Here is a 25,317-nt window from a genome sequence, read left to right as displayed (position 1 = left end):
ATTACGATTAAAGTAAAAAATATCTAAATTACAACTACTTACTTGAATAAATCTAGTTTGAGATTTTAAATTTTCTCTTCTTAAAAAAATACTTGATATTTGTTTGTTTTTATTCTAGCTTTTCTCACTTGGTGGCAGCACATTCGCGCACAGCGAGGACTATAAACGAACACTTGATGTGGCTTTGGATCGAACTCGAAGGGCGCCATTTTGGGTCCTCAGATCCCAACGATCTCATACTAATATAAACAATTATACATGAGCGGAAAGGGACCGTCTCATCTTCGGGGCCCACCGAAGAAAAATAAGTTATCTCGATCGAGATAATTTATTTTTCCATCTTGATTCCCAATTATTTAATTCGAGTTCACACGACACCAAAGCTAACTCTTACCTAAATCGTCAATGAAGGTCAGGTACAAAACAAACACGACATAACATTTAACAAGCCTTACCAATGAAAAGAAAAAAAATGACATCCTGATCCTAACCTATACCTACAAGGATATTAGCTAAGAGAAAAAGAAAAAAACTTCTTAAACTATATAAAAAAAATCTTCAGGTTCCACTGACAATTCACATTAACCCGCACGACAAAATTACACCTAAGATTCAGTCAATGAAATCATCTGCAAGACATCAACATCACATACACGAGTAATATGACATAAGACTATACCTAACCAAAAAAAAAAAAAATAAATAAAAAAATAAAATAAAAGTACACGGGAATGGAAATACACTACTAATGGAAGAAAGAAAAGGAAAAAAAATCAATATGACAACATGACATGAAAATACACTAACAATGAAAGAAAAAAAAACGCAATGAGACATGACAACGACTTTATACCTATCTTAACATAAGGAATATCTTCTACCACTAACAAAATTACAGTATAAAACAATCACATACCATTGTTTTTTTTTTTTTTACTACATATCCTATAGCCTGTCCTTGGTTTCTATTTCCTTTACCTTCCAATCGTTACGTAACCTCGTCTTGTATGATGTGAGGATAATCACGGAGGATTTCTAATCTCTTCTCCTTGGTACAGTCAAATAATTTTAGGTTTTGAAAGTTTTGGGTTCCTATACTTTCGCCTTTCAACGTATAAAGAATGGCGCTGTTTTTCAGAATTTTCTGGACCACATAAGGGCCGACATAGCATTTCATAAATTTATACGTTTCATGCTTAACTGCAGATGAGAGGTAATGGGTTTTTACCATCACAAGATGTCCCTCTTTCAGGATTACCTCTCGCCCAGTTTTCTTTACCTTTTTTCTTTCAACTTTTGAGGTCACGTCCGGGTGAATTTCAAGATATTTATCTCTAATATTTAAATTATTTAAATTTGAGGGCCACGGAAATGATTTCTTAAAGACTTCCGCCGCTGAATACGATAAGAACAGTTCAGCAGGCGTACAGTTTATACTACTACATAAGGAATAGTTTAAAAGTTCCTGCGCGAGCTTTAATACCTGACTCCATTGCGTTTGTCTCTCCTGACACTCCAGTCTAATAATACGATTAAGTTCTTTATGGCTACGTTCCGCTAGGCCATTCGCATTCGGGGTGTAGCTGGAAGTAAGAACATGCTTAATACTGTTACGATTACAATATCCTTTAAAAAGCTTAGAAAGGAACTGCGGGCCACGATCAGAGATAATAGCCCTGGGATAGGGGAACAGATAGAAATATCTCCTTTCCAACACTGCTATTATCTCCTTAGCGTGGGCCGTTTTAAGTGGAAAGAAACACACGTACCGAGAATAAATGTCTATTATTGAAAGAATATAATAGAAACCATGACTTCCTGGTAATTTCCCCACGATGTCCAATCCTAATCGTTCATGTGGCATTCTTGCCTCTATGCTACAATCATCCTTTGCAATAATGCGGTTCGCGAATTTTGTTTCTGCACATTTTATACAATTTCGTATGTATTGTTTTATACTAAGTTTTACCCCTTTCCAGTGAAACAATGATCGACAAAACGACCAACATTTCCTCACTCCGAAATGTCCCTTGGAATGAACTAACTCAACGATTTTTGTTGTAAGTTCCTGAGGGATAACTAACAACCACTGATTAGTTTTACGATTTTTGATATAAAGGAGATCCTGATGAACCAAAATATGATTAGATTTAGAAACGTTATCCAAAGAGGACCGAAGTTTAACACAAAGGGGGTCGGTACTTTGTTTTTCCTTAATTTCGTTAAAGTCTAGAGCTGAAGAATCCTGTACCGTAAGAAAATTTACATACCGGAGCTCTTGTTCCTTAGTTACCTCAGGAGGATTTCGGCTAAGTATATCAGCAATTTGATTGGACCGGCCGGATAAATGTTCGAAAATTAAATCAAAACGTTGCAATTTCAATAAAATACGGGTGGTACGAGGATCCAAGTTCTTCATTGTAAACGCGTGCGTAACGGCAGCGTTATCACAATGAATATACGTAGTTCGACCCAAAACATATTGAGAAAAATGTTCGCAGAGGAACAGTACGGCTAAGAGTTCAAGTTGAAAGATTGATAAAGATAATTCATGTGGTCGAACACGACGACTAGCATAAGCTATCACCACAGGGTCTGCTTCCGGAGAAGGGTATTGGCACAAATAGCCCGCTAAATTCTCTGCACAAGCATCCGAATAAATATGATAAGGAAGAGAAAAATCGGGTTGGCCTAAAGCTGGAGGTTGACTAATGATTTCTCTTAATTTGAAGAAAAGTTCTAGCAATTCGGGTGTCATCTGGAATTTCTTATCCTTTTTAAGAAGGTCGAAAAATGGAGCTGTTAGTCCTGCGAAGTTAGCTATGAACTTGCGTCTCCAACCAATTAAACCTAAAAATTGCCTGACCTGTTTCTTGGATTTTGGAATAGGAAAACATCTTATCGGTTCGTTGTGACGCGGGTCTGTCTTAACTTCCTGGCCACTTATTACATGTCCTAAGAAGTGGATTTCTTTCTGCAGGAAACTACACTTCTTGAAATTCAAAGAAAAATTAGCCGACCTAAAAATTTCAAAAACACGTTCCAAATGTTCAAAATGTTGGTCTAAAGTGATGCTAGAGACGAGAACGTCATCTAGATAGACCGTTACGTACGATTTAGTAGAATTTTGAAAAAAACTATACATTACATTTTGAAAAATAGATGGAGCACTTTTAATTCCCATCGGAAGAACAGTCATTACATATTGTCTGCCTAAGTAAACAAAGCTGGTACAGTTATACGAAGAAGGATGAAGTCCTATTCCGTAATAGCCTGACGAGCAATCAAAATTACTGAAATAGCATGCCTTGGCAACACGATTGAGGATGTCCCCAATCGGTTCCACTTGTATTTTAGATGAAATTACCTTTTTATTGAGATATCGCGTATCAAGGACTGGGCGTACACCACCAGAAGCTTTTTTCACACAATGGATCGGGTTGCGGTAAGGAGAAGGTTGTTCTTTGGCGATCCCTAACTTAATCCATTTTTGAAGTTCTTCCTCAAATGCCGCCTGCATAGACTGGGGAATAGGATAATACGGACCGACAATAGGCACCTCATCCGTCAATTCGATCCTACACAGGGGTGTTCTAACTCTTCGCGGATACTCAGAAAAGAGATCTCTATTTTTAATAAGTAAATCTTGTAAGCGTTGTTTCGAAGAGGAGTCTAGATCGTCTCGAGAGGAAATATAAGTTCGAATTTCATCTTCACTGAGATTAGATTCAAATTCCGTCACCGAACTAGTTTTATTCTTCAACCTAACCGAATCTGTCAATGAACCCACTTTAGATTGATCTATACTATTAGAAGTTTCGCTTACTACCGCAACTATCTTTTCCAGTGACTTGTGAAAAGGACTATTTTCGATTTCAACCATCGAAATAGAAACCGAAAGTATGTTCGGGTTTGTGGTTTCAATAATAATTTCCTTCCCGGAATTATCCTTCAATCTAACTTCTCTTCTACATCTATCAATCACTCCTTGGAACTTGTCCAAGAAGGGACAACCCAAAATTAAATCAGTCCTTAAATATTTTATGACAAAGATTGGCACATCGAAAATCCGGTTCTGAATGTTTAGATTAAAAGTTTGAACACCCTGCACAGAAAATTTCTCCTTGCCGGCAAAGGCGCCCAAAGTCAATCCTGAATATGGTCTTAACTTAGCAGATGGAAATTTCTGCTTAAGTTTTCTCCATATCTCCCAGTCCATCAGGTTCAGATCAGAGCCACTATCTATTGTACAATTTAACGTTACAACCCCTATATCACCACTTACTACCGGAGACGATGAAAAATAATGTTCACTAATTGGTTCTGATATTTCGTCTTCTACTACAAAATTTACATTGAAGCAAACTGATTGTTGATAAACATCAAAAGTCTGAGAAATTTCATTAGGATCCAACGATATTAAAGTTTTAGGAATAGTTTCTAATGTCTGATCAATTATAATGGGGTCTTCATCCTTACCGCAGCCAGCTTCCCCCATTTCCAAAAGTGACTGCCTTTCTAGTTTTCCGGGGCCGGAGCCCGTCTGTCTGGGGTCGTACTATTTCCGTTTATGTTTCCCGAGTTATTGGTAAAAATTGTGTTATCACTATTTCTCTCATTACTTGGACCGGAAGTGTTTTCTGATGACTCATGCCTATAGTTCGAATTTCCATTTCGACTACCACGCCACCTTCGTCGGAAGTTCCGATTCCTTCCTCGGTACGGTCCAAAGCCTTGATTGTTTTGCGCGTTTTGACCATTCCGATTATTTCTATTATCATTACCGTATCCTAAATTATCTCGGTTAGTACGTTGACTGTCGAAGTAGCTAAGAAAATCAGTTTGACTCCCACTTTCTACTTGTTGAATTTTATTTTTGACGACTTTAGCCTGTTTGGCAGAAAACCGTCTCGCAGGAGGTCTTAAATCACTCGCGTGCGTGTTTGCGTGACCCGACAGTGCCGCAATCTTAGCCATCAATTCATCGATGTCTGAACACGGGCTTACCATGAACAACCGCGAATCCTCAGCCGGCAAGCAACCCAATAAAATATCTATCAATTCGGACTGGTCTGGCACTTCAGTTATATTGAAATAGACCTCGACTATATACCAAGCAAACTCAAGCAATGTAGAAAATTTCGACCTATCGAATCTTAAAGCTTGCAAAGCTTTCTTATGGATCCTTTCCATACTAGCAGAACAATACTGTTTCTTAAAAAGTTTTACAAAATCTTCATAACTTTTAATATCGCGTGCCACTGATTGCAGCCACGCTTCGGCCCCCCGCATCAAACATTTCGACACTATTAAAAGTTTTTCGGCATCAGACAATCTATACATATCCAAACATCGTTGTAAATTTCGCAAGAAAGATCGGCCTGCACCTGCTACCGGAAAATCTTTAAGGTCTTTAGGTTTGATAATAGACGCTGAGAAACTAGGAGAATTTTGGAAACCACTATTAGGTGAAAAGAAAAATGGGTTAGAAGTTACTGGATGAACATCAGGTTTTTGGCCTTGCCATTGCCATTGAGATTCCAAATTCGGGGTGGTTGTCATAAAAGAAGATCCGAAACAATTTCCTAAGTTAGTACCCTCAAAAATCTTATTTTGCCAATTACCTGCCATATAATGATAATTATCATTACCACTCGACAGAGGAGGAGTCGACAGGTTGTATACAAAAGGATTGTTAGTTGGGATATTCCTATCCCGGTTACTTGTTTGAGCAAGCCCGGTTTCAAAGTTCACGTGCGCTCTTTTTCTAGGAATTTCGTGATCTACAGACTTGTCACTTTTACTATCCTCATGCAAAGCTAATTCTAACTTTCCTAATTGCTGTTTCAATGCTGTTACTTCATTTCCTATTTCGCCTTGATACTTCTCTAATCTTTCATTTGTTTTGGAATTCTGTGATTTTAGCTCGCCCACTGCGCCCTCAACTCCATCCTGCTTACTTTTAACTTCTTGTAAAACAATATTCTGCGCTTCTATCCTCTCAGGTAATTGTTGCAAACGCGTATCCTGAGATTCGAGCCTACTCAAGGTTCCCTTCATATTATGCTCAAGTGTTTGAATTCGTAATTCATTACTCTCGACCTTCGTGCTAACTATCCCAACATTATCCATTAATTTCTGGCTTGCTACTTGCAATTCCTCATGAGCTTGTATTTTTATTTGCTCCAACTTAGAGGATAATTGCTGCACGGTTATAGCAGTTCGTTCAATTTTAGACTGCACCTCAGTAATTTGAGTCCCAAATTTCTCGAACCCTTCGTCGATTTTCTGGTTAACTTTACTCACCTCCTTTTTACTACTAACTACCTCGTAACTAATTTCGTCTATCTTCTTGAACAGCTTTTCCATCATTAACATAAGACCGTCTTCTCGCGAGACAGACGACACAGTACAATTGTCTCGTAAGACAGGTGACGAGGTCGCGATGGGTGCATTGTCAGAAATACCGTTATCAAGCGTAAACTCCTTGTTTCCCTTTTCGGGATCCTCGTCATTGCCATTGTTAGGCTGAGGTAGCTTAGCTGCTTCGCACCCTGCACATACCCAGCGGTAGGAATCAGCGCTTACTAAAGCAAACATGCTAGAGGTATTCTTCATACCTACACAATCAAAATGAAACCAGCGAAGGCAACTCTCGCACATCACGGCTTTCACTTTCTCTACTCCTTCATTACTGACTACTTGATGCGCATTATCACAACATGCATATTCTTTTTGCTGAGAACCCGAACAAACGCTATCCCCATCGGAGCCACTTCCACGAGACGCCATTTTACAATCGCTTTACAAACACAGTTAGCATAAAACAAAACAAAAAGACATTGAAACTTTCACTTCAAGAACACTATATGCTTATATAAACACTCATAAGATATTTCCAGTCAAGCCTCCAGTCCCAGCACCGGAAAACAAAACTCGCCCACCATCTCTCCACTTCACTTCCACTTCACCTACTTAATATTTGAATTATCCATTAATATTATTACACGTTACTTCTCGAGCAGTACTCAGACAAGAGAAACATCCTAAGGCTGGGTCGCCACTTTTTAATGTAACGATTTATTTCGCTTTCTTCCTTTCCTCAGAATTTGGCCTAGGTTGAATATTCTCCTGGGTACTGAAGGTATTCCAGGCTGTCCAACCGTAACTTAAATTGTATTTGCACAACGAGAAAAAAAAAACTTAAGTTAAAATATAAAAGAGAAATAAAATAACATCTGCAACAATGAAGAAAGGAAGATTTAAAAAAAATAAATAAATAAAATTAACTATACTTCGAATCAGGATCTTTTCTCCTGTTGAGACCACTGCGAGAAGCACTGTAACTGTTGATAATATCCATAAAGTTTAATTCTTTCGTTTTGAAGACCACTTGCCAATATTGTTAATCGAGCTTATAACTAAGGGATATTCAGATCTCATAACACAATGACGACTACTTCATACAATACAAACTAAATTTATTGTTAGAACAGAAAGAAAAAAAAAGTGAAACTACAATGACAGAGCTCCCCTTCCCGCACGGGGAGGAAAAGACTGAAACACATTGCAAGTGGAAAAAAAAGGATAATTAGGTTTGAAAATTTAGTCCCAAATTATGTTCCTAATTCCAAATTTTGTCTTCACCAAACCTACCTTTACGACAATATCTACGCGAACAGAACATTTACTTTAATGCACCTCTTAAGTCTCCAAAAAAAAAATTTAGTTCAGGTTATATTTAGTTTCATACAATATAAACTCTGTTTCGTCAATCCGATTCTTAGTGCAAGTACATTTTTGCATTTTGGAGATTTAGAATTACATAGTACAAAATTACAAGTTCTGTTTATATCGGGTTGACCAAAAAAAAAAAAAAAAAAAATGTTATGTTGCCTGAACTCAATTTCGTCACAATTTAGTATTAAATTTTACAATTGTTTTTAAACACTATTACATCATTCGAAAGGAAGGGGGGGTGGTAACATTTCTTTCGCCTGCTGACATACATCAGGAATACAAAATAACTATTACAAAGGTTTACGGCGTACTTATTAAATCGGTTCACAAACTGAATACAATTTTCACCCAACAGCTTTCCTAATGGCTGAACACCCTATGAAAGTGTCAGCGGTGGAGATAGAGAATGGCCGGGCCTACTTAAACGCACTGAAGAAATAAAATATTATCTGCCTTCGAGCGGGCAACCTGTCTATCTCAGGCGCAACACGTCTCTAAATACACACTTTCTTCATATATTTAACTATTTCTTTGCCCATGGCTCATTAAATCGCAACTTCTCTAGTGTCACTTTTGTGTAGCACAAATTTTTAACTACTGATCGTACCTGCCAAATATTTCTTTAAGTTACAGGGTGAGCGGACAAGCTTCAGGTAATTCCATTATCACAAGCATTTATGTTAACAACATGCCAGCAGGATAGAGAGAGAAAGCAGTGAACGTTCTAAACATCACCCCCGGTTTATAATTCCATATTTAAAGTTTACTAGAAGGGTCCTATTAACCACAAACAACAGAGCCAATTTCAGATTTTGGTACACAATAGTTAACAATACTAAAACTAACCTAACTACTATAACTAACAAACAAAGAAAATAAATTCACACAAAACGAAAGAGATTCGAACGAAGATTTGATATGGAGAGGTGCTGAGCTAAGCGTAGATTTTCGATATTTGTAGTTCCAACAGAGACAAGCGGAAGTGGAAGTGAAGGGAGAGGAAGAACGAATTCTATCACCCAGGCGACTGGGGACCCATGCTTGACCGGAAAGATTTACTTTAAACAATCATGTTTCTAAATTCCATTACTCTAAAGAAACTCATATAATGTTATTTTTATCATTGTAGAAACAATTTACAATAAGCAGGCGTATATATTAATTTATCTTTGCTCCCCCCTTTTTATCTGATATATATATATAAAAAAAATATAAATTTTCGAAAACCAAGAATTTAGTTCCTAGTTCAAATTTTTAAGGTTTGTCACGGTTTATAAAACATCAGCCAATTCGTCCGAAACTAAATTTAGACGGCAGCAGTCACTTCCCCTACGCCTGGAATCTTCCGAGTCACATGACCCTTCCGGATTTACAATTTATCTTCTAGATTTACTCCAGCCGCATTATAAATAAAAAAAAGCATTGATGTTACCTTGTAATCCTGGAAACTAACGTTCAAACCTTATCCACTGCAAACTAATCCATTATGGGTGAAGCACGTGCATCATCATCAGGGAAGAAGAATTCTGTTGTAGTTTGGATTATGACGGTCTCACTTCATAGTTGTCCTTTAGTCCTTCACCCCACCTTCCTAGCTGTATTTTTCACTAAAACTCACATATTAAACGCAGCGGGTTTCTTCTATTTTCAAGGTTTCAGTCCACCGTAGCTACCTGGGATGTTAACACGCCATGATCAACCCGAAAAAAGGACGCTATCCCCTCCTGGCGAGGATAGCTTCACTTCGCCCCCCTTAATTTCCAATTGGTAGATTTACTACCGGGAGATTTTTTAAATTTTAACATGCTTATCCACCTATTAAATGTGGTAAAATAATTACGATTAAAGTAAAAAATATCTAAATTACAACTACTTACTTGAATAAATCTAGTTTGAGATTTTAAATTTTCTCTTCTTAAAAAAATACTTGATATTTGTTTGTTTTTATTCTAGCTTTTCTCACTTGGTGGCAGCACATTCGCGCACAGCGAGGACTATAAACGAACACTTGATGTGGCTTTGGATCGAACTCGAAGGGCGCCATTTTGGGTCCTCAGATCCCAACGATCTCATACTAATATAAACAATTATACATGAGCGGAAAGGGACCGTCTCATCAGTTAAATTTTCAAGATACACTAGCTGAACCTGCGCTCTTTACATAGCGCATCATTCATAGATGAGCATGAATCTCCTTGTTATTCCTCACATCTGTACATGTCCCTTTGCAGACACAAGTGAAAGAAGTCTTAGTAAAAATCAGCAAGAGAGACCGTAAAGGGGAGATTTTTTTCGATTACTTTTTCAATATCTCGTACTGTTTGCATGATTTGAACCTACTTCTGGTTGCAGTTTTTAATTCATGTATAATCTGTGTTTTCTTTCTTGTTGCATGTAGTATGTTATAAGCAAATACATAAACTAAGTAACTCTGTGGCCTATAGAACCCAGAGGTTCAATGTCGCGTTCATAAAAGCTCTCCACTGACTTATATCCTTAGCCAATTGGATCCAGTTTCTACTTTGTATTCCTATTTCTGCGAGATCCATCTTAATATTGTCCTCCGATCTGCGCCTACGTCTTCCTAATGGTCGTTTTCCGGCTGGTCTTCCAGTTAACATTTTGAAAGCGTTCGTTCCTTCTTCCATCCTGGCTACATGACTTACTCACCTGAGCCTCCTAAATTTGATGACCCTAACAATTTTGGTTAAGCAGTATAAATTAAGTAGTTCCTCGTTATAAAGACTCCGCCATTCCCTATTCCCGTTTCTCTTGGGTCCGAATATTCGTCTCAGGTTCTTGTTCTCAAATACTTTCAATCTATGTTCTTCGTTCCGAGTAAGAGACCATATTTCGCAACCATACAGAACAACAGGCATGATTATCGTTTTATACATTTTAAAATAAGCTAATACATTACACATACAGTCAATTATAATGTCAGTTCATATGGTGTTCATTTGGCAAAACACTCCAAACAATAAAGATTCAACTTAGACTGGAGAAATCGTTATCCTTCGTTTTTCATTATAATTTGGCCATGAAACAAACACCTCAGAGATATGCAGCCCCTATATACAATTATATGGTGTTGGAATGTATAATAGGTAGGATATGATGCTTTAGTTTTTTTTTTTTTTTTTAATTTCAACACTTCCAGTGTACCCGTAAAAATGTAATAAATAAATAAATAATGGCCATTTTTTTAAAATACTGAGTTAGAACTGGACAATCTACGCAAAATTTGCAATCGATCAGTGAAAACGTCATCTTTCTAGAGCCTGTAGTTTCCGAGATCTCACTGTCGAAAGGATTTGCCACAAACATATAAACGTCCACAAGCGTATAGTTTTAAAAAACTCCAGAGATGGCAGCACAGTTCATTTGCATTTATTTCGGAGAAGGCTTATTAAAATGCAAAGGCTTTGAACAATAATTTAAAATGATAAACTTTGTAAAAAAGCTCTCTTTAAGTAATTTTTTTAAAGTACACCTTTTTAAAAATATTTGTCTTTGTTATAAACGTGGAATCAGACATAACAGTAAATCAAAGGTTTGAAAGCTAAAGTTATAGGTTGGATCTCACGCTCTTGATAGATAAATGAGGTTCGGATCTGGAAACATTTTTGTAATTTCGCTTTAACAGTAGCTCCTAGAGGAGGGTGACGTATAAATAAAAACTAATAAAACATAATAACTTTTGAACCACCCAACCATCTCGATCAAATTTTCAGTATATATGAGGTTAGGGGCAGATATTACTTTAGGCTATCCACTTTGACGATGCAACGTGGGGGGAGGGGGAAGGGAAGGAAATTTAAAAATGATCAAAAATGCCCAATATTATTGTTGAATCCATAGTTTTCGGGGTCGATGAGAGAAACAGTAACATTTCTGATGCTGTTTTGAATCCAAGTTCAGCCCTGATAGTTGGGGAGGGGGAGAGTACAACATAGGGGAGGGGAATAAACATTTAAAAATGATCGAAAATGACTAATATTAGTGTCGAATCCATAGTTTTAGGAGTAGCTGAAATTAACATTGTCAATTCTGATGCCGTGTATCGCAGCAAGGAGGAGGGAGAGGGGAGCTATATATAATAATAATCGAAAATGATCAATATTAATGTCTAATCCATAGTTTTCGGGATCATTCAGATGAACAGTAACATTTCCGATCCGGTTTAAATCTAAAATCAGCCCTGCCACTTGGGGGAAAAGAAGAAAGAGATATGTAGAAATGGTCGAAAATGGCCGCTATCAGTGTCGAATTTATAGTTTTCTGGATTCCTTAGATGAACAGTGATACTTTCGATCCCGTTTAAATCCAAATTCACACCCATAACTTGGGGGAGGGGGAGGAAGAGATATTTAAAAATGATCGAAAATGACCGATATTAGGGGGTTGCTAAAATGAACTGTGACATTTACGATGCCATGGTCCGCAACATGGGGGATGATATATGTATATACATGATCGAAAATGACCAATATTAGTGTCGAATCCATGGTTTTCGGGGTCGCCGAGAAGATCAATGATCTTTCCGATGCTGTTTAAATCAATGCCATTAAAAAGGAAAACATCATATTTCACGGGTACTAAACACTTAAAATACGGAGTTGTGCATTTAAATTTTCATTTCAACCCAGCGAAGCGGGTAATATATGCTAGTATATATATATATATATATATATATATATATATATATATATATATATATATATATATACAGGGTGTTAATGAACTATACTGACAAACTGGAATAAGTAATTCCTCAGATCAAAATAAGAGAAAAAGTTCATATGGACTTATGGCGAAAAGTGCATAGTTTCAGAGCTAGGGCTGTCCAAAATCGCAAAAAAGCAAAATTTCAATAGGCCTCATTTCGAATTCCAGAAAGTGTGGATGGTTGTTGTTATCAGCGTAAAGGAAACCACATATACACAATCCAAAAGTGCATATTTCATCAATTGCCAATATGTGTAGAGGGTATTCCCTACAGGGTGTAATTCTCAGATATGTTTTCAATAGAGTTTTCAGATATATCCTGAATTCAAGAAGGGTCCAAAGTAGTCAGGAGGTAAACCTTGACAACAATGGACATCCAATGCTTCGGAGGGAAAGCGGATGTGTCAGGAACAGGCAGATCCATGTTTCTTTTTGTTCGGAATAACGTGTGATGATACGTATTTCGTCACGGTATATTTCACTTTTTCTTCACTTATAAGCTTGAAAGAAAACATCGCACCATGCGTTTTCCCGAGTACGACAGACCGTGCTGCTGACGATCCTTAACACTTCCGACATCGCACCAAAGGATTTCGTGTTCACTACTATCAAGGTTTATCGTTTGTCTGCTTTGAACCAATCATAAAGTCAGAGCATATCTCAAAATTCGGTTGATGGCACGTCTGGGAATTTCACCCTGCAGGGAATAATCTGTACACGCATTGAACATTAATGAAATATGCATTTTTGGATTGCGTATGCGTGACTTCCTTTACGCTGATAAGGACCACAAACCACAGTCTCGAATTCGAAATAGGACCTCTTGAAATTTGGGTTTTTCGCGGTTTTGGACAGCCCTATCTGAAACTATACACTTTTCGCCATAGGTCCATATAAACTTTTTCTCTTATTTTGATGTGAGGAATCCGTTTTCTTGTGATGAGATGAAACAGACAACGTCGATGAAAATATATGATAATAACGGAAATGATTTTCCCCTCTCTCATAGATCGCGCCTCCATTGTATCCAAATGCGATTGCGAATTTCCCAACTCATTTAAATGAATTAATAGTGCCTCCCGTATATCCGAACTGCGAATTGCTATGACGGACGAAAAGCTGTGGATGCGAATGATCCATCCATGTTGGGATTGTTCGTCGAAACTCGTCAGAATGGTGCGTCATTTACAGTTCAAAGAGTGCGGTTTCCATCGTGAGAAGTGCATGTAGAAGCTATAATTAGGAAGAAATTACCAGTATATCAAGTGTAATTATATATTAAGTTAGAAAACACGAGGCTAATTCAAACAAGATTTTGTATTTCCTTATGTCTATTTATTGAAAATATTTGAGTCTGAATAGAACGCTGTCCCTATTAATGAAGACAGGCTTCAGTTGAAGATCGAACTCATTTTTACGGATAAGTCTTAACCAGTTTTTCGTATTAAAAGACTAACGTTTTATTTATATTTTCATACATTATCAAGACATATTATAGTATTTTATTTTAATGCCCCCACGTTGTGCACCAAGGCTTGGTGAGAATATTGATGAGATGGACAGGGACGTACGCAGGGTATTGGTTCTGCCTCTTCCTAAATATAGACTTTTCTGTAAATTTAGTTTCATTTTTAGGGGTGGTTTTACATATATTAATGTAATTTATCCTCATATTGAATTTTGACCTCCCTAAAAGCTTTGATCCCTACCGAAATTAATTTCTGCGTACGTGTGTGCCTGAGATTGATGATAATGGTGGAATGAAGAAAGTGAGAGAAAACAGGAGAATCCGACGAAAACACACGCTTATTAGTGTTTTCCTACCACAGAGCTCACTTCGGATCGAACCAGGGACCCAGTGCACCAGAGGTGAGCGCTTTACCATTGAGCTACTACCATCTACCATATTATAGTGTAAGACAACTGAATGAAGTGGTCAATGGTGCCATTAAGCCCTTACAAACGGATCTGCTAGTAGCGCAGTGTGGCAGAAAATGGAAATTAGTGTTTTCTAGTTAAGGAATAAGTTGCAGTATATTGTTGGAGCTTTCCCGAAACCTTAAGATACGAATTTGTAAGCGTAATATTGTTTCTGGCTTTCGCTACATAGGAGGGTCACTACGAAAGTTTTGAAATACGCATTGTTGTGGCACAGTGTTTGAATTCCAACAATTGTGTTCGGTAATGGTATCCAGAGCGAAGAAGCGAAGCAAGTTTCAACTCGCCTCGCTTATCGGCGTGACCATATTGCCTTGACTTGTTTGTTGATGTGAGCAGCATTCGGCTGTCTAGAATGGAGCTCGAAAGGGAACATTTTCGGACAATGATCCTTTACGATTTCAAAAGTGGTTTGAACGAGACACAAAGCCTTGACCGTTTGCAGGGGGCATTTGGGGACCTTGCTCCTTCCCGTACTACAATTTTTCGGTGGTTTGGTGAATTCAGAAGAGGCCGGACATCGCTTAAAGATGAAGAGAGAGCTGGACGTCCGGCAACAGCTGTGTCAGATGAAAACATTGCCACTGTGGAACAAATGATTCAAGAAAATCCTCGAACAACTTTCAAGGACATTGAATCTACAGTGAACATTGGATCGCCAGCAGTAACAAAAATTCTTCATGATCATCTTCGACTCAGGAAGGTTTCATCTCGTTGGATGCCTCACACTTTGACTGAACAGCAAAAGCGCATGTGTGTGGAATGGTGTGAAGAAATGCTTGCAAGATTTGATGGAGGCAATTCTTGACGCGTCTCTAACATTGTTACTGGTGATGAGACTTGGATCTATCAATTTGACCCTGAAAATAAACGCCAGTCTACAGTTTGGATCTTTCCAGACGAAAATCCACCCACGAAAGTGAAGCGACCGCGAAGTGTGGGGAAGAAGAAGGTCGCAACTTTCTTCTCCAAATCTCGCCATGTTGTAACTATTCCACTTGAAGAACAAAGGACTGTTACTGCTCAGTGGTACACCACTGTTTGCCTAAGAAAAGTGTTCCAGAAGCTTCGGGAACAGCGTCCAAGAACTGGATTGCGTGGGATCCTGCTTCATCATGACAACGCGTCAGCACACACGGCCATCACAATTCAGTTTTTAGAATCTACGGAGGTCAAACTTATGACTCATCCGCCGTACAGCCCTGACCTGTCCCCGTGTGATTTTTTTTCTGTTCCTCAGGATCAAAGATCGCATGTGCGGGAAGAGATTTTGCAGCCCTGAAGAAGCTGTAGTGGCTTACGAGAATGAACTTTCAATACTTGAAGAAAAAGACTGGCAACACTGCTTCCAGAAGTGGTTTTCGAGGATGCAAAAGTGTGTACAGTGTAATGGTGAATACTTTGAGAAAATGTAAGTGTTAAATTGATTTTAAGTATGTAAGCTATTTCACATCTCAATACTTTCGTAGTGACCCTCGTAGCTCACACAATCGTACTGGTTTTGACGTACATTCAAGTATTGACACACACATAGCTTAAGTTGCTTTTGTGCCACTAACACGATGACGTACTCCAAAAATAGTACTTCACCACATGTGTGAAGCACTGATGGATAAAAATCGGTAGGTATTTATAATAGTTTCTACTAATAGCCACTGGTTTGCAGAGTTGCCTATATAAATGAATTTCCGATATACAAATCCACATCATGAACTTGGCGTACTTCTTAAATAACTGTATCGAAGATACCGTAGGCTATTCAGAATTTTTTGATACGTATCTTAAGCAGAGGAGGAAGGGAAGAGGCAGTTTTAAATGTATACCAAAAATAGAGTATCTCTCTGACTATTTATGTTAGGAGATAAAATTCGGTACACAAACTCATTTTTAAAAACGAGTTGATATACACATGTGATTTATAATCTGGAGGGAAATACTGTGGTGTAGGAAGACCTCTAGCGGCCCTAGGACGGGAAGGAAGGGTGGTACGTAAAAAATAAAAAAAAAATCGATATTAGTATCGAATAATAGCTTTCAGGATTGCTGAGATAAATAGTAACATTTCCGATGTCGTCTAAGTCCAAGTTCAGCCCCATCGGCATGAGGTAGTGGGGAACTGGTGAAAAATAGAATGTCCAAAATGTCTGAGAGGAGTGTCGGATCCGTTGTTTTTGGAGTCATTAAGCTCACTGGTGACAGTCCTGATGAAATTGAAATCCAAGCTTACTCAAGAACATGCATGTCACTGGCTCCGGTAACACTGCAACGCCGAAGGCATTGATCATTGTTATTCTACTTAGTTCTTTATTTGTAAATATTGTTCATAAATATTACTATTCCGGTGCAGAGCCGAAAACTTGTGCTAGTATATATATATATATTCCTTGTGTCTTTGAAGAAAGAAGAAAAAATCATTTATTTTTAACGTACAGTATAAAGAAAAAATAATAAGTTTTTGGGCTTGTGAAAATAATGAAATTATAAATAATTGATTGTGTATGTTTTACAGATTGTCTTACGAAGATAACGAAGTCTTATTGAACCATGCGGATACCTTCAAGGAAGTTGTCCAGAAGCAATCCCAATGTAAACTGTGATGCGATGTCTGCCGTCCCTTTGATGAGGCTTCAAGAGTCATACGGAGGGGCGGGAGATGTAGATGATTCGGATCAGCTCTCAGAGACTGATGACCCATTGGAGAGTGTTTTGTCAAAAATGAAATACAGGTAGGAAATATGTTATTAAAATTTTATGTTGATTAATTTGTGTTTAAGGTTTCAAAATATCATTTTTTTCATAAAAGTAAAGGAGTATCTGTTTGAAAACTCAAACTACAGACAAAATTAAGTTTTATTTAGCAAGATGATAGAACTTATACGTATATTTCTAGACTGTAGTATTTATTGCAGTGTTTTCTTAATTACTGGATTGTGTATATATATAAAGGCAGGAAGGCCAACAGCTTGAATGATATCTCTGAAATAGTGTCGTGTGTAGTGCAGGGCATTGGGTTTTGTTGTGAAAATTGTACGTTACGTATGATTTTCTAGTGATGCTCACGTTTTTTCACGCATTCATCGTTCTTTTATCCTACAAAGCATTATTTAGGAGCTATGTTATATAGTTTATATGGTACATTCTTGCAGTGTGTAGATCTCTGTTTGATCTCCAAATTGTGGTTTACATTATGATTTTTCGTCACGTTCGGGGCCGCGGTGGCTCAGTGGTAGTGTTCACTTCTGGTGCTTGGGGTCCCGCGTTCGATCCCAGTCCCCGCCAAGTGAACTTTGTGGTGGACAAACACCGTGTGCGTGGGTTTCCTCGGGGTTCTCCCGTTTCCTCCCACTTTCTTCATTCCACCATTTCATTCATTACTCATCATCACCGTCTCCTTGAGCCTAACCGGCATAACCGTGGGTCGTAAAAGATTTCATTTCATTTTTTTCGTGACGTTTTCTCGAACTTCTTATGTTGTTCTTCACTTGGCCAGCCGACTAATTCTTCCTTTAGAATCAGTCACTTGCATTTATCCATCTCCTTTAGACTGTGGACTAGGGTGGGCCGAAAATGGCCGAAAAAATTTTTTTTTTTAGAAAATTAAGATCGAGTATCGTACAAAAGTTGTAAAATGTTGTATTATGTTTCTTCACCAAAACAGAGCCGGATTAAAAGATATTTAACCGGGCCCCGGGGGCCCCAAAGAACGTTAATTTTGAAAAAAATAGTTGGGAGTAGTGAAAATATTGATTTTTTTTTTAAAGGTAAGTTTGAGTACCATGCACAAGTTGTATAATATTATGTTATGTTTCTTCACCAAAATAGAGGCGGATAAAAAGATATTTAATCGGGCCCCGGGGGCCCGAAAGAACGCTAATTTTGAAAAAAAAAGTAGCGAGCAATGAAAATATTATTAAAAAATATTTTTAGAAAGTTAAGTTTCAGTACCGTGCAAAAATTGTATAATGTTATGTTTCTTCACAGAAACAGGGCCGGAATAAAAGTTATTTAACCGGGCCCCGGGGGCCCTAAAGAACGCTTATTTTTTTTTTAAAAAAAAAAGATAGTTGTGAATAGTTAAAATATTATTGAAATATATTTTTTAGAAAGTTAAGTTTGTGTACCGTGCAAAAGTTATAATGTCATGTTTCCTCGCCAAAACAGAGCCGGATAAAAATATATTTAACCGTGCCCCGGGAGCCCGAAAGAACGTTAATGCTGAAAAAATAGGGTTGTGAGTAGTGAAAATATTATTGAAATATTTGTTTTCAGAAAATTAAGTTTGAGTACCGTGCAAAAGTTGTATAATGCTATGTTTCTTCCTCAAAACAGAGGCAGATAAAAATATTTCACCAGGCCCTGCGAGTCCGAAAAGTGTTATTTTGTTTTTTAAAAAATATATACCATTATTGTAAGTATGTATAGAAAATTGGTTAAGATTCCTAGTACTTTAACTTGACCCCAGGATTTCAAATGTTTTGATCTGATGTGCAGCTCTTCGTCTGATTGGTGTTTACTAGATATGATAGTACGGACACAAATACATAAGGTAAGGTTGAAAAATTGACCAACAAACACCAAACCAGCCCAGAACTCACCACGTGGAAGTGGCTACACAGCGAGTTCCTCCCACCCACCCTCCTCTTACTTAAAGCTCCTTAGTTGAATCTTGGAACAAAATATTGAGATTTATGTCCGAAGCTTGGTAGATACTTTCGTGCTTCCAGTTTTGCGCGAATATAACCGTCTCGTGCAACACTACCGCATACTTCTGAAGAAGATTCTGTTACTACCTTTACACACCTCTCCAAAGTCTGTGTGTGGAAGGGGAACGTGATGAACTATGGAACCTCCTCTTTTCCACAATAATTTCGGTTAGTTCTTCTGTTGATATGTTAGCTGAAATTGGAGGTTTCGTTACTATTACTTCTGATTAATCGATCAAATCGATATAATCTGCATATTCTTCAATGCTTTGCCTACTGCAATTGTCAATTAGAACTATAGTTTGGTATTTTCGGCCATCAAAATAGACTCTTAAAATTAGTAGCTTTACACTGTAGACGGTTTCTTTTTTCTTTTTTTTTTTTTTTTTGCTACTTTCCTATGGATTTCGTTTTTATCTACTACCTTGTCTTGGTTAGTTTTGTTCAGTAAATTCATATCCTCTTAAACAGCGGATACAATTTTAGCAGCCGGCCTATTCGAGACACCTGTTACATCTTTTGCGTTACTCATTTGTTTAGGGCTCACTGTTATTTATTTAGGTTTACTTTAGATTTTATTCTCTAAACGATAGCTCCATGCGAACTCTTACCGGTTTGAGGCTAACGATTATAACCCTCTTGTAATTAGTACCGCAGCATCATAATTGATATGTATGTCATGCTTTCTTTTGAGTCTATGGGTTTCTGCTTTACCTACATTGCAACTTGTCATTTTTCTCTGATTTCTCTGATCTAATATGAGCTCCCATTCCAAAAGCGGTATTTAATTTGATTTATCACACTTACAGGTTAATCTATCGCAGTATTTGCAAGTGAAAATATCAAATAACTTCTGAGCACCGGTCTTAACTTTATTTATTTTGGTTCTTAATGGGGAGTATCTCGTTTCTTAATGGGGTTAATGATCGTTTTGCATTTTGAGTTATAATTCAAAATCATATCCTTAATTCGAAGGCAAGACAATACAGGAAGAGAGGCTCGCAACCGTATCGTTCCTAGTTTATTTGAATTCAGCAATGTAAGCGCCGCCTTCGGAAAGCCAGTGTTGTGCATTTTGCATCCAGATGCGAAAAAGTGATATTCTCTTAAAGTTTGAGAGTTCTGAGCTGGGCTCAACACGAAGGATTTTCGTGTGTTAATATGGTAGTTATGAAAGTTAGTTAAGCTCTTAATAGTTATTTGCGTATATTGAAACCATGTATTTCATGTTTTATGTATTAATAGTATTGTCTGGTAAAATATTCTAATTACCTAAAATAATTTTATTTGAACAAAAAATTAGGCACTTTAGGGCCACGGGGGCCCGGTGAAATATTGTTTTAAAATCAAGATATTTGACATGGCTTCATTTCGTACCAATGCACAACTTTTGATAACTACTCAATCCTGAATATCTGAAAAAAATCTGAATCTGAATCAATATCTGAAAAAAAAATTTTTCGGCCCACCCTACTGTGGACATAAGCGTGGGATCTTTTAAGCGATCTCAGGTCGTTTTTCCTACCTGATGGTTATTTCTTTAAAATTTGTTGTAAAGTTTCCGTCAGGTGACCTTGTGCTGGATTGAAAGTTCTTTTAAGTTTATATTTAATTACCTAGTTGTAAAAAATTATTTCGTTTTCTAACAGTCATAATATAATGATATGCAAAGAGTTAAAAAAAAAAAAAAAAAAAGTGCACAGCTGGGCAGGGTTTGAATTGGGGTTTTCGGCTTACTGTGCGAATGCTTTCGCCACTACGCTATCCAGCCTGCTCCTGAATAGTTATACATTTTTCCATTTTTGATGTCAGTGCTTAGCTACTGAGACCACGAGGACCGTATCAGAACTCCTGCAGTGTTTGGACAATACCATGGCTATATTTCAGAACATCTCTGACGGCAGAATTAATATTATATTTGGCGAATTGAGCAGCACACATGTTCGTCTGGGCAGCACAGGAGTTGTGATAGGTCCATATGGTCTACGAGCGAGTGGCTAAGTACCTACATCGAGAGTGGTAGAATGTGTAGCTGTTTAGGAAGAGACTGGGTAACATAGTGGCTAACGCATCGAGACAGTAAGACCTGGATTCGAGTCTTGCTGTTGCATCGAGACAAGTCGTGCATTTTTTCATTTCGTGTACATAATTGAAATGAAATCTTTAGTTTTACCTCCTACGGTTATGCCTGTTAGGCTAAAGGAGACGGTGATGATGAGAAATGAATGAAATGGTGGAATGAAGAAAGTGGAAGGAAACGGGAGAACCCACGAGCACAGTGTTTGTCCACCACAAAGTCCACATGGCGCAAGCTGGGATCGAACCAGGGACTCCAAGCACCGGAGGTGAACGCTCTACCACTGAGCCACCGCGCCCCCCGATGTGTACATAATTGAATACGCACCTATAGAGGAGTTGACGGGATATAATAATGACCATGAGCTAACTTAAAAGCTGATATTCAATCAACAAATTAACTAAATCACTTTTCTTGATATCAGAGTACAGATTTAATTTGTTAGCAATTAATAAGTCCTAGATAGACCTCCTCTCACTTTCTGAAATATATAAGCTGTAGTCTTAGAAATTGTATTTTATAATGTGTCTGATGAAGGCAAAAGTACTTTGCCGAAAGTCTAACGATATTATTTATTAAATAGTATATGCTTTGGGCAGAATTTTTTTTTTCGTTATACAAGAAGTTCCAAAGCTAGAATGGGGTGTTCTAAATTTTTCAGTTTAACGTTTCACGTTTATGCTCTTTAGGCTAAGGGAGACGATGACTAAAGCAATTGAACGAAAATTGAATAATTGATGGAATGAGAAAGTGGGAGGAAATGAGAATACTCCGAGAAAATCAACGGACACGATTTTTCCACCACAAACTTAACTCGGCCGGGAATTCAACCATTAACCACTCGCACCAGAAGTAAGCGCTCTACCACTGAGCCACCGTGCTGGCCTACGTAACTTTAAGTCTATAATAACACTAATAAACAAGAAGGAAAAGAACAAGTGTTTGTAGTGAGAGATTCTGTATGTAACATTAGTTAAACTGCATACCGTATTTTAGTTACGAGAGAGGAAGTGTTCTTGATGTTTGTAAGTGACCATAAAAAAATTGATCGTGTGATAGTGTTGAGAGATGAGAATATTCTGGGAAATCACACATCCAGCATTTACTGTATTATCACAGAACTAAATTGGCGCAGTAATAGTCGAACACATAAACTTATATTGCGAAGGAAACTAGTATCCGCTTTCCCACCCGATGTGTCTTCACTATGAAAGCATATAGAGTTGTTTCTTGATTTTGGGGTTTAGCGTCCCATTCAGCACCGAAAATATATGAGATATGGACCTGCAGCTTTATGTGGCATCCGAACTACATGAGCTTCCACCAGGAATCAAAATCGAATCTTCCACGCTGAAGCCACGTACACTAACCATATAACCACAGGGCAATGAGAAAAGGCAGCTCTAAATGTTTTCTCATCGCAATTTCTTAATAGCATTAAATTCAAACTTAAGAAAAGGAATTCAAACTACTTTGACATTAATGGGTCATAAGAATGGATTAGAGCTCCTTCGTGGCTAAGTGGTTAGCGTACGCGCCTTTGAAGTGGGAGGTCCGGGTTCGATTCCCGGCGCGAGCTCATGTGGTTCGGATTCCACGTTAATCAGTAGGTCCACGTCTCATATAGCCTCGCTGCTGAAAGGGACGCTAAACTAAAAAAAAAAAAAAAAAAAAGAATGGATTATATCATGTGTATTCGTCAGTATTATTCTATGTATTTCCCCTTTAACAAGGATTTTAAAATCATAGAGTATATTTTGTCTTTTCAGACCGCAAAGTTCCTGGCCTCAAGAATACCTGTCAAGCTTGATCTTCACCGGCATTATTTGTTTTGTAGTGGGTTTTGTCTGCAGTTACGTCACCTTCATTATGATGGGAGATAAACCGAAACTGCACAGTGCGCTCAGCAGTAAAACAGAAAATCAACTAACTAATTACTTCCTGAACGAAGTGTCAACAGAAAGTATCGGCAGATATCTTCGGTAAGTACCTCCCTACATTATTAGGTGTATTTTCTTTTAACTTTTTTTTTTTTTTTTTTTTTAAATTAATAGTTCTTTAAATCGTGGTCACAACTTGGAACGTTGTTTTACATTGTATATAAGAACCTGTCTAAACTAGCTTTCGTTGCTCGGAGTGATGCTGAAATGGCTTCTAATGTATTTATTTCAATGAGTCTGTTCTCTAGATTGCTCATTCTTGTGCTGATTACTGTGGAAACTAACTATGAGTCGTGTGAAGAAGAGTTAGATACTTTGGTAAAAGAATAACATAAGTCTTATAGCGGAAGTATTCCTTGGTTAAGTGCCGCGTATCATTACTATAGCTTCTACTCAGTATTACATTTCCTCGCGTACAATGAAACAGAAAAAGATAAACTCAAATTCATGAAATTTGTGAGGACGATAGTTTGACGAAGCAATAGTGTTGTTACGTATGGAAGAAACTAACAGAAGGATATGTTAATTATATATGATAGGTATTGTAATGCTTATGAGGTGAGTAAAATTTCACGGAAAAGTGGACATCTGTAACATCTGTGTTGTTAAGTTTCAATGAAGTGCAGAAGATGATTGATGTAAATTATGGTGTTTCTGTAAATGACAAATCAATAGGCTCGATATGATAGGCTCAATAGGCTAGCGTAACAAATGTCTCAAGTCTCCATGGGATAGTTTCTCAGCTAAAGCTCTCAAACTCCTTTGCTCACCTTGATTTAATTTACCCTTTTACTTTAGAAATGCGTATGTGCTTTGATTTCTCTATAATATGGGTAAATTATTTTAAACATTGAACGAAAAAATGAAATCTTCCAGTTTTACGTCCCGACACTTATGCCTGCTAGGCTAAAGGAGACGGTGATGATGAAAAATGAATGCAATGGTGGAACGAATAATGTGAGAGGAGACGAGAGAACCCGAGAAAACCCAGACACACGGTGTTGTCCAACACAAAGTCCACGTGGCGCAAGATGGGATCGAACCAGGGACCGCATGGACCAGAATTGAACGCTCTACCACTGAGCCACCGCAGCCGCAAACCTTGAATAGCCTACAGAAAAGCTTTCATAGCCCTTTGCGTTAAGATTTTAGACAGGCTTCCCGTTGAGAGTTTAAAAAACCTCATTGTAGTTAAAAGTGGAAAGAAACCTGTAGAATTTGAAACATGAATGGTAGAGATCACATAGTAATCAACTTAAGCGGAACAGATACTACATAGTACACAAGATGAAGCAAAAGTCCTGATACATTGTGATAGCGGTTGATTAAAGGGGAATCAAACATAGATTAGTGGGTATCTTGTGTGGAATCCAAAGTTCTGATGTTATTTACCATTATAGCCATTGTTTTAAGACAGCTTGGATCTGAATCCGTACTGCAACATGATACGAAAAGTGGCTGAGAGAAATATTTATTTATTTTGTGTATATAAAATAATTTGTAATAAATTTAAAAATGAGATCAATCACTCATTGGTGCAAATCAGCCACATAAACTCTAAAAGACAACAACAACAACAACAACAAAGCTCAAACACACACACAGGAATTCTTCACACACAATACATTCTTTTAACTAGGAAAAAGTCTCGATACACAAGACTGCCGAATCAGAAGATAAGGCTGCTGTCTTTCTGTAATAACGAAACTAAAAAAACAATCTTGCAATTAGAAGACTAAGATCGATCCATGAATACAAGAGAGATTAAGAGAAGAGAAGAGAAAATTCGAAACCCGGCGAGTAAAAAAACAATAAATCAAAATGTCTTGTGTTAGCAGTGATACTAAAGAGATCACGCTCTAATAAAGTTAAATCTATCTGGCTTCGAACATATTGTCCAACATAATGGAGTAATAGTATAGCGTTGCTGTATCTATGATTCCATAGAAATACAACCAAAGTATGTAGGTGATCAAGCCAAAGAGATGATGAACGTAATAAGTGTTTTTAAATGGACGTTAATGTTTTTATCATATTATTCGCTTTGGGTATATTTGCAGCACAGGCTTTGATAAGAATGGTGAATCAACATTTCTAAAGATAAATTATCATACTAGTACTCAATTAGTTCTAGTCCACTTTATTTATTTATTTATTTATTTTTTTCAAGGGATATGACTCATCCTGTATC

General features: G+C 37.5%; 1 protein-coding gene across 1 annotated transcript in view; it reads left to right on the top strand.

The window, feature by feature from the left end:
- Positions 1-25,317, top strand: part of LOC145664241 (putative N-acetylated-alpha-linked acidic dipeptidase) — a 238,322-nt gene that overhangs the window by 4,363 nt on the left and 208,642 nt on the right. The window contains exons 2-3 of the mRNA XM_081730724.1: positions 16,916-17,132; positions 22,956-23,168. Of these exons, the coding sequence (XP_081586850.1) occupies positions 16,951-17,132; positions 22,956-23,168 (395 nt within the window). The 5' untranslated portion in view covers positions 16,916-16,950. The remainder of the gene's footprint in view (positions 1-16,915; positions 17,133-22,955; positions 23,169-25,317) is intronic.

The sequence above is a fragment of the Thermobia domestica genome, chromosome 11, assembly GCF_964235325.1.
Source record: "Thermobia domestica chromosome 11, izTheDome1.hap1.1, whole genome shotgun sequence".
NCBI classification, from domain to species: domain Eukaryota; kingdom Metazoa; phylum Arthropoda; class Insecta; order Zygentoma; family Lepismatidae; genus Thermobia; species Thermobia domestica.
Note: the sequence above shows the minus strand (reverse complement) of the source record. Positions and strands in the feature narration are given on the sequence as shown.